At 64.7% G+C, this 9,986-nt stretch overlaps 3 protein-coding genes across 3 annotated transcripts in view; 1 reads left to right on the forward strand and 2 right to left on the reverse strand.

Moving 5' to 3' along the window:
* Nucleotides 1-123: 123 nt before the first annotated feature.
* On the forward strand, nucleotides 124-4,084 carry MNEG_8049 (hypothetical protein; the record flags this gene model as incomplete). The annotated part of the gene is made up of 7 exons (XM_014043476.1): nucleotides 124-254; nucleotides 603-960; nucleotides 1,455-1,761; nucleotides 2,074-2,513; nucleotides 2,798-3,007; nucleotides 3,573-3,613; nucleotides 3,871-4,084. 7 exons carry the CDS (start codon nucleotides 124-126, stop codon nucleotides 4,082-4,084), a joined length of 1,701 nt encoding a protein of 566 aa, XP_013898930.1.
* Nucleotides 4,085-5,297: 1,213 nt separating this feature from the next.
* On the reverse strand, nucleotides 5,298-6,393 carry MNEG_8050 (hypothetical protein; the record flags this gene model as incomplete). The annotated part of the gene is made up of 4 exons (XM_014043477.1): nucleotides 5,298-5,460; nucleotides 5,745-5,830; nucleotides 6,046-6,086; nucleotides 6,306-6,393. 4 exons carry the CDS (start codon nucleotides 6,391-6,393, stop codon nucleotides 5,298-5,300), a joined length of 378 nt encoding a protein of 125 aa, XP_013898931.1.
* A 2,758-nt stretch (nucleotides 6,394-9,151) lies between these two features.
* The window catches only part of MNEG_8051 (zinc-nutrition responsive transporter), a gene marked incomplete at both ends in the record, with an annotated part of 3,659 nt that continues 2,824 nt past the window's right edge, over nucleotides 9,152-9,986 (reverse strand). The window contains 2 exons of the mRNA XM_014043478.1: nucleotides 9,152-9,290; nucleotides 9,635-9,861. Of these exons, the coding sequence (XP_013898932.1) occupies nucleotides 9,152-9,290; nucleotides 9,635-9,861 (366 nt within the window). The remainder of the gene's footprint in view (nucleotides 9,291-9,634; nucleotides 9,862-9,986) is intronic.

The following is a 9,986-nucleotide window of genomic DNA, read 5'->3' on the forward strand; positions in this document are numbered from 1 at the left end:
CCCCAACCCCGCCCTCTCCACCCCTCCTGCCAATGCAGCTTCCTGACACGCCACTGCCGGCGCCTCCGCCACCTCTCCGCCGCGCCGCGCGGCGGCTGCTTCGGGCCCGGGCCTGGCCCCGCCATGTGCCGCCTCGCCGCGCTCTCCGGCCGCCACGTGCGCAGCATAACGCTGCTGGATGTGAACATCAGAAACAGAGACCTGCACATCATCGCCCTGTACTGCAGCGGGCTGCAGCGGCTGGCAGTCGGCGGGTGCGATTCAGGATCGGATTGGTGAAGCGTTTGTGTGTGTGTGGGGGGGTTGGGGGGATCACACAGGGACGAGCCGAGGGTCTGCCGGCGCGCATGGGGCGGAGGTGCATGGGGCGAGCCTTGATAGGGCTGCTGAAGGGGAGGGGCCAGGGCGCGCCGCAGCGCCAGCGGACGCCCGCGGCAAGCTGCGCCGGCCCGGACCGTACTCAGCTGCGCCCAGCAGCCACAGGCAGCGCACCCGCCGAGCCGCCCCGCGTGCCGGAGTCGCCGCTGCGCGTCCCGCGCTTCCGACCTGCCGGCCCCGCTGCCCGCTGGCCGGGCGCCAACCCAACACCGACTGCTTAGCAGGACGGCTTCCTTACCGGGCACCGGAGTCACGGCCGCCTCGCCGACCGACGCCGGCCTAGATGCAGTAATCTTCGGCTGCCGAGATCTCCAGTGCCTCTCCCTCTTCCGCTGCCCGCTCGTCACCGACGCGTCGCTCCTGAACCTGGCCGCGGCGCCGCAGCGGCTGCGTGCGCTCGCGCTGCACGCCTGCGGCGGTGTGCGCGCGGCGGGGCTGGCCGCATTCGTGAGGGGCGGGGCGGCGGCGCGGCTGCAAACACTTGAGGTGGCGGCGGCGGAGGAGGGCGCGGCGGGCGGCGGGGCCGCGGTCTTCACGGACGACGTCTGCGCGGCTGTCGCGGCGCACTGCCCGGCGCTGCAGGTGGCAGGATGCTTGCGGTTTTGGTTTCGTGCAGGGTATGCTTCGCGCGTGCAATCCCGTGTGTGTTGTGAGCTATAAGCGGCCTTGCGGCTCGAGGGCTCATCTGAAGAGTCCCAACCCACAGCGACGGTTTGTTTCCCCCAGTTGACCCCGGCCCAAATCAAGCCCTTGTGACAGCCCCAGCTGGGACCAACCCGCATTGCGCAGCCGCCCCACGACTCGCCCCCTACGAGCACCACTCCTGCTGCCCTTCACCACGCCCCAACCTCCGCCAGCCTGCCAGGCCCCCCATAAAAACCGCGCACCCGCGCCTTGCCGCAACTCAGCTTCCCACCGGGAACCCCGCCCTCTACCCCGAACCCACCCCTCAATAACTCAACCCTTGCCGCCAACTCCCTCACTGAGCACATTCCCCACCCCCACACCCACACCGGCACCCACACCCACACCCAAACCCACACCCAAACCCACACCCGCACTCATCACCCCCCAAGGCCCTCACCCTCTGCGAGGAGCGCCTGCACCGCCCCGCCCTCGGCGCCGCCGCCCTCTCCGCGCTCGCCCGCGCCCTCGGCCCCCGCCTGCTGCACCTGGACTTAAATTCAATTGAGGCGGGCGACGCGTTTCTGGGTGTCCTTGCGGGTTCGTGCCCAAACCTGCTGACCCTGTCCCTGTGCGACGCCGCGGCCGGCGGGGCGGGTGTGGCGGCGGTCGCGGGGAAGTGCCCGGGCCTGCGGCAGCTGCGGGTCGCCGGGCGCGCCCTGCACGCGTGGCACCTGCCTGCGGAGCAGGCGCCGCCCGGTGAGCGCGCCCGCCTCGCACGCACGCCCTCGCACTCGTGTACCCCGCACTCGGCGGGCGGCGGGCTGGAGGGGGTGCCGGGGTCGCGCCGGGGCGGCGCCCGCATGACGGCCCTCCTGCATCCGAGGTTGCTTGCGCCTCCCCTGCCAGCCCTGGACCACTGGACCATAGCCCAGCCCTGCTAACAACCGGGCGTGGTCACGAAGCAGAGGGGATCCCCCCTTCCATCCATCTCAAAAGCCCAACTGACAAGGGCCGCCCCTCACCACCCATTGTGGACGACCCACGCGCGCACGTCATCGCTGCACGCAGGCCTGACTGTGTCGGACCTGCTGGACATCTCGGGCCACTGCCGCCACCTCACAGCACTGGAGTTTACCGGGGTGTCTCCAGACCCCGAGCCCCTAGAACCCCCGCGGCCCGCGCAGCCGCGGCGCCTGGAAGAAGCCCTCAACCCACGACCCGTTGACCCGGAGGGGCGGGGACACGGCGGCCTGCACGGCGGCGCCGGCTCCCCCGGGGCGTCTGCCAGCCACAGCGGGGCCGCGGCGGCGCCGGGGGCGACGGAGCCCGCGCCCGCCCCCGCGCCGCCGCTGCTGGCGCCGGCGCTCTGGGGGGGCCTGTCTCGGCTCGCGCTGGACTGGCTTAGGGCCGAGCCGGGGGCCGTGCAGGGGCGCCTGGCCGCGGCGCTGGCGCACTGCGGGGCGCTGCGGCATCTGAGCCTGGCGGGCTACCAAGGTGACGTCACCGAGGTGAGGCATGACATCACCGCGGCGCCCAGGGCGCTTTCGGTTCTCTGAGCCCTAGCCGTGGCCGGTGATTGCAAGTGGTGTTCTCGTAGCTCGTTTGTGGCGGGCGCAGGTGCTGGCGAGGGGGCCGGCTGTCATCGGCGGCCTCTGCCGGCCAACCGCGTTGCCATGTGCGCAAACCGACTTTGAACCCCGACGCACAATGCACACGTGAACACTCTCAGAAAGAGCTCACGCGCCCTCATGCCCCTGAATCCGTCCCTCTGTCCCCCCTTGGCCCTTCCCAGCTCCTCGCCGCGCTGTCCTCGGCCGGGGCCCCGCTCGGGTCCGCGTGTCTCGTGCACGCCCGCGTGTCCGACGCCGCCCTCGCTCTGCTGACGTCATCGTTTGCGTCATCCCTGGTGACCCTGAGGCTGGCTTCCTGCCGGGCAGTTACTGACCAGGGGCTGGCTGAGCTGCGGAAGCTGCCGCGGCTGGAGATGCTCGATTTGTACCAGGTGAGCCGTGGGGGTGGGGTTGGGGGTTGGGGTGCGTTGGTGGGTTGTGTGGTAGGGGTGTGGGTGAGTTTTGGTGTGATGGTTGGTTGGCTGGCTGGCTGGCTGGGCGGAGGGTTTGAACATGGACGGGGGAAGCTGCCCAAGAGTCTCATGTAGGGGACATGGACATAAGCCGTACACCCAGGTGCGGGGGGAATGAGTCAGGGGCTTGGGGAGATGACTGGGTGAGCACGTCCTTCGTATGGGGCGCTGGCCGGGTGTGTGATGCCGCCCCAACTGCCCATTTGAGGAGACGTTTCGCGTAATGGGCCTGGCAAGCAAATCGGCTCATACGAGCGGGCGACTTTTGAGAGGGCAGGGAGGTGGCGGGTTGGTGCGGGGAAAGCAGCGGTGCGACTTCTCCGAGTGGTCCGCAGGATCCACTGGCAGCGAGGCCGTGTGTTTGCTGGTGGCCTCCCCCTGCTGAGCTGCAAGGGCGCCCCGCTCTGTGTTGGACCCCCAACACCCCAAACCCTGAACCCCAAACTCTATACCCGAAACTGTTCTCAACCCTGCCGGGCCCCAGGTGCCGTCGGTGTCGGCCGACGCCGTCGCCGCGCTGGTCACGTGAGCGGCACGCGTCGCGTAAGATTGACACGCGCGCCTGTTACAGCCCGGCGGTCGCGGCAGCAGCCATGATGCAGGCCTAGGCAGCCTTGCAATGATGCCGGCATCTGTTAGTCCTGTCGACGTACAGCCCTTGCCGCGCTGTGCTGTGCCTGCAAGCAGGCTCGCAGGGCGCCTGCTGCCACCGCGCACTCTCAACCCCACCCATGCCCCTCCCTCGCGCCCTCCGCCCCGCACTTGCTCTGTATGCACCGCAGCGCCGCGCCCGCCCTGTCCACCCTCTACCTCGGCCACCACACCGCGGCCAGCTCCCGCCCCGCCGGCGCCGACATGCACCTCGCCCACGTCTACGCGGCCGCGGAAGCCCGACGCCGCGGCGGCGGGGCGCGGGTGTGGGTGATGATGCGCGACCTTTCAAACGACGAGACGCATCAGGCGCGCGCCGCGGCGCGCGCGGCGGCCGTCTGCTGATCATGTCACCTTTGTGGGGGCGGCTGCTTCACCACCTCATGGGTGTCGAGTGATGACGTCACACCACGATGCGGTCTGCTGTCTTCTGCTGCGGCCTGCCTGCCGTGAGTATCCAGGCGTACAGCTGCGCGCAGGGCTGGCTGGACAGCGTATGTTATAAATGTCGTATGCACGTAACAAACGTACAGCCATGCGCAATTGTGTCGACTTCCACAGCTGACCAGCCGGCGCCTCCGTCGCCTGCATGGGCCTGCTCACCCTGGTGTGTGCCTCTCGCGGCAGGGAGGTACAAAACCTGGTCGATAAGCCACGAGTGGGATCGCGCAGCGCCCAGCTGTGGTCCGAGCCCTTTTCGACCGCGCCTCCCCTGGTGCTTGCACCACTTTTTTGTCGCGAAGGCAGGGTGCGCCACTTGGCTGTGGCGGCCGCAGGTCGCCGCCCTGGGCATGCAGCCGCGCTGCGCCCTGGCCGCGACGCCTAGGCTATGGCTTCCGGGTCCCTGTTGCCTGCACTCGCTCACGCCTGGCTGCGGGCGATGCCCTCTGATTGGCCTCATGTAAACCAGTGTCGTGTCCTTTCAGGCAGCGCCGCACTACCACGGGGTGAGGTGGAGGGGTCCACCGTGATCTCTGTCAACTCTCTGCTCAAGTGGTCTCCCTTTTTTAGCAGGACCCGCACAGCAGATGCCACGTTTGTGCGTCCGTTCATCGGCTGAATCCCCGTTTAAGGCTTCAGGGGCTGAAGGTTCTATTCAAACCAGGGCAATCACTTGATGTGAGTGGCACCCACTAGGAAGCTGCCACACGTCTGAGGACCCAGCTGCTCAGGAGCCCTCCTGCTACCATTCGCAGACGACACTAAGCAATCAACACCCTGGCTCAGAAAATCAACAGACCTTTACATCAAAAGGGAGACAATGCACGAACATCAATCACACGGCACTAGTGCATACATCAATTGTACACTGTGTCACGTACAACCAGTGGTGCTTCTGAGTGGCGATTGCAATCACGCACAATTGTTTTCCTGCAACAGCCTGCTGATGCACATGTCCTATGTGTAAACATATCAGCCGCTCCTGCACCCCGCTGGCACCCACTCTGTCGCATCGCCCAACCATACCCGGTCGCACAACGAACTTCACATGTGCGCGCAGGCCACATACATGGAAGCACCTGCTGGCCCCCAGACCCTCACTGATGCATGGCAGTCATCAATGCCCAAATCCGGGCCCGCCGTTGAACGGGCCGCGGCCGTTGTAGGGGCCGCCGTTGAACCCCCTGCGGCCGCCCCCGATGCGCCTGCAGTCGCGGCTGTCGCGGCCCAGCAGGTTCGAGTTGAAAATGGCGCCCAGAGGGTACCAGCCCCCGTTTGCCCTGCGGCGGGCAGTTTGAGCAAGGGGCAGAGGCGGGAGCGCCGGGCGGAGGCCGGGGCAATAACATTGCGTGTTGAAAGAAGAGCAGTTTTCCCATGCATCCTCATATGGAGTTGGCCCAGATTGGGGCAAGTTGCGTCCAATCAATCTACTCCTTGAAAATGCCGGCTCGGCTAGGGTGTTGGCAAGATGCTGCAGGGGCTGTGCTGAACATGAATGGCTTGTGCGAAGAAGCAGGGTTGAAGGGCCCCGCAAGAGCACCTGACGCAGCTGCCCGTTGCTCACCAGGCAACCTCGACCCAGTTGTTGTTGACATTCACCCAGGGGCGGTTGTTGCGGCACACGATGGTGTTCCTGCGCAGGTCGTACGGCTGCAGGGGGGCCAAGGCATGGCATAGATTACAGGGAGTGACAGCGGAAATCTTCAAGGGCGGCGGTTGATGTCACGCGCGGCAGGGTCCCAGCAACACACCGCAATGGATCACCCTGCTCCGGAGCAGCCATCGGTGGTGTGTTTCGATCCGCAGTGGGCGCTCTCCATGGCGCACGCGCCACGTCCACCCTGCAAGCATTCACGCATGCTCACGTTGTATCCCCTCCTGATAATTACGGCCTTGAGGTCACGGCCTGGCAGCATAACAGGAGGGGAGCCAGGCGTTCATCATGCTCACGTCAGGACGTCACCCAGCGACGCGTGGGGAATAGGCGCATTGTCGCAACGTTGTGTCCGACAATCATCGGAGTGCGCTTGATCCCAATGTCACCCGCGAACTCAGGCGTCCTGTCACAGCCATCCGAGTGAGCACTGCCACGACCGGTGATACGGCTCTGGTGGCCCCAGCGTACCGGAGGAGCTTGCATGTGCCGTCTGGAATGTCAGACACGCGATCAGAAGCACGCACACCACGCGCGAAGACACTGTGAAGCTCGCCATTGTTGCGAGATCTGTCGTCCCGAGCACGCGAGCAACTCAGTAAAACAGCGTGCGTAGCAGCATATAAATTGCAGCATACAAATTAATTGCTTGAAGTTGAGTCCGCTGCCTCCATGTCAAGAGGGAGTGACGTCGAAGCTCCTGGCAGGCAGCTGGCAACTGCGTCAGTGATGACAGATATTGAAGGATGTAGTAGTGCGGCTGTGAAGTCCTGAAATCGTCATCCTTCTGCCGTGGGAGCTCGTGATACAACCAGCAGGTCATGAGCCGCAGCTACAAAACTGCCAACTAACCAACGCCGGCATCTCTCCACCCAATCATGGCGAGTAAAGGACCCTCTTTCAGACTGAGTCATGCTTTGTAACTATGTTCACTTTGCATGCCAACAGAGGCTGATCGTCCAAGCTGTGTCGATTGCGTTTCGGCTTGCTGCCACCCCCTCCTTGCACTCATTCTGGCTGACGTGAGTGGGCGCATTCCAAACTGCCTTCGGCCACCTGATTCAATTAAAAAAGGATTTGGTGAGAAAGGGCCTCCATCAAATGTGAATATGCTCAGCCTGGTGGGCCGAAACGTGCAGAAGGTCGGATTCGATGGTGGATGTGGGTGATGGATCCCAGACCCCCCTGCCCCTGCACCACAACCTCTCAACTTGAGCAAATGTCAATCGGGCCCTGAAGTTCTCTTACCGTATCATTATCAACCGCCTGGGACCTCATGGCTGGCGCGACAATTGCTGGCGACAGCGCTCTGCTCGCGACACGTGCGTTGCTCAGCAGGTGCCGCATCGTCACATCACAATGTGCAGAAGTAGGGCTGTGAGCAAATTCGAGCGAGAGGCGGGCACTGTTGTTGACAGTAGTTGCTGTCAAGTATCAACATCAATCCTGATGACGTTGGCCACAAGCAAGCAAGCGGCCAACCCATCACCCAGCGCAATACACAAGTGTCCCCTAGCCTTCTCAGGCCGGCCCTGCCCGGTGCAATCAAACTCCCAACACATCCATTTTCGTCCCCCCTCGGCCCCTACGCGCCGCGCCGCCAGCGCTAACTTCCCTCCCTGCTGCCTGGAAGCATTTGCACCCGCTGAAGTCTCAGCTGCGTGCCCTGGCGCTCTTATTTTGCTGCTGCTGCGGCCGGCCACCCAACGCAAGCCGCCAGCCGAGTGCCCCGTGCGATCACCATCGCACGCGCGTGCTCTGCCGCACCTGAGACACGTAGCGTGCTTGGATGCCATGCTGGCAAAGATGATGGCACTCGCCACGCCGCAGCCGCTACCCGTGCGGTAGATGAGGCAGAGCGCTCCATCACGGAGGGTCTTGGGAGCTCTGTCGTGCACTCTCATGTGGATACCGCGGTTGTGAGTGCCACCACGTATGGAGTTGCAGAACAGCACAGCCCAGAGAACGAAGCAGAGAGCATACACCCTCTGCATACCCCACACTGCACACAAGCACGAGCTTTGCGCCAAGAGCAGTGCACCTCGCAAATGTCACGCGACTCACGGCCGCTACCCCTCGCCGGTGAGCAAAAGATTGTCACGCATCAAGGGGCGGGCGGCCCTGTGGTGCGCTCACCCTCGGGGCGGCTGCAGCTGCGTGATCCACTGCCGGCTGGGTGCACTGCACTGCGCTGCACCGAGCTGGCAGCTGGTTGAGTTGCAGCTGCACACTGCTGGCTGACCTGCTGGACTGTATTGCCACTCACTCGTAATCGACATGCCTGCGACACGGACAGCATGCATATTTACAATAAGATGAGTGATGCAGATGTGAGTGTAGAAATCGCGCAGTGTGAGCCGTTGCGGCTGCGCCCTGCCACTCGGATGGCGGCTAGGGCGGAGCGTTGCGCAAGAAGAACGCTTGGAAAGCCAAAAAGAATGCCCGACAGGAGCTGCGGCCAAACAGGTGGATGATGAGGCCGCAGCCGCTCAACGAAAGCGGCATGGCTGGATTGTCTATGACAGCCGGCGCCCGCACCGGCGTGCGCGGAAAGGGGGCAGGCGCAACCTGCGCGCGTGCGCCTGGTGCGTTGTGTGGGGTGGGTCAGTACAGCATTGGTGCGCAGCACGTGGATTCGTCCCACTGCTGTTCCATTCGCCAGTGGCGGCAAGAGTGGATTCCAGCCTCCGCAATGGCACCGACGTGAGTCCCCACGCCGTGCGGTGCGGCCCCGTTAGCAGGCAGGCAGAGGCTGCGGGCGCCCCACTGCCAGGCCCAAGAAGCGTGCACAGCCGCGGCGCGGCGGTGGAAGTCTCGAGGCGCGTGCGCGAGGGAGGAGGCATCACCCTCTGGTGGGGCTCTGGCACATTTCGAGGTGTGCGTGTTTTTCTGGTCGCCATGCATGTGCAGATTAACGCAGTTTGAAGCAGAGACGTGATAATGGGGGGGGAGGAATAGGAAAAAATGGGCTGCATGGCATCTATGGTTGAAACGAAAGAAGAAATCAGGCTGATTGAAAAACGGGGCCGGCATTGGCCGCGCCGCAGCCGTGGCCTGTGGATGGCGGCCAGTGCTGGGCCCTGCCAATCGCATGGGCGCCTGTCGTCTGCATCGTGAAAGCTGCGTGTCTATCTTCATGCACAGACCCGCCGCCCGTCCTCGCCACCCCATACCAACTGCAAGGACTGGCTAAGGGAAGGCACATAAACAGCGGCTCGCGCGGAAGACTCGCCCCGCCACGCCGACGTGCCTACGGCCGGCGCGCCTCGACCCTGCCGTCCCCGCCCGCACGCCGCCGTCTCCCAGCGGCGCGCGCCTCAGCTCCAGATCGCGAGCACGCACATGCAGGCCGCGCCCATCAGCAGGCCGCCGATCATGCCCAGCCGCAGGCGCGCCTTCACCACCAGGTCCTCGCGGCTGAACTCCTCAGCAATCAGCTGGTACATGGAGATGTAGCTGCGGCGGTTGGGGGCGGAGAGAATTGCATGGGAAGAAGGGAGGTCAGAGGTTTGATTTTGGGGGCAAAGAAGAAGGGGTTTGTAGGAGGAACGGGACGAGGGCACGGAGGGGAGAGGTTGGTGCTCCGACGCGCGCGCAACCAAGCGTGCGAGGCAGCTTCCCGGGCAGGGGAGACAAGGGCGCCAGCTTTTGAAACGTGGAGCGCTGGCTCCAGCGTTGCGTTCAGCCGCGCAGCAGGCCACCAGCTGCAGACTTCAGCACCCCATCACATGCGCGAGCGCACATTCCCACTCCCAAGCTCAACCTCGCCCCTCCGCCCTTCCCCGCCCCCGGCCGCTCACAGCAGCATGCCGCCCGACACGCCGTTGAGCGTCCCCTGCACCGCCTTGCTGGTCACGCCGTCGTGGTCGTACGTCGCGCTGGCCGCGATGCCGATGGCAATGCCGGCGCTGGTTGTGAGTGAGTAGAGCACCACCATGGCCACCTTCTTTGCGAGGCGGAAGTGGGTGAGGGCGAGCACTGTGCCGAGGGACATACCCTCCAGGCCCTGGTGGACGATGAGGGCGACCTGAGGGGTTGTTTTGGGGGGGAGACAACGCGGTGTGTGTGCATGAGTGTGGATTCATGTGTGTGTGTGTGTGTGTGTGTGTGTGTGTGTGTGTGTGTGTGTGTGTGTGCGCGCATGTGTGTGTG

This window comes from Monoraphidium neglectum (assembly GCF_000611645.1).
Source record: "Monoraphidium neglectum strain SAG 48.87 unplaced genomic scaffold scaffold01487, whole genome shotgun sequence".
Classification (NCBI taxonomy): domain Eukaryota; kingdom Viridiplantae; phylum Chlorophyta; class Chlorophyceae; order Sphaeropleales; family Selenastraceae; genus Monoraphidium; species Monoraphidium neglectum.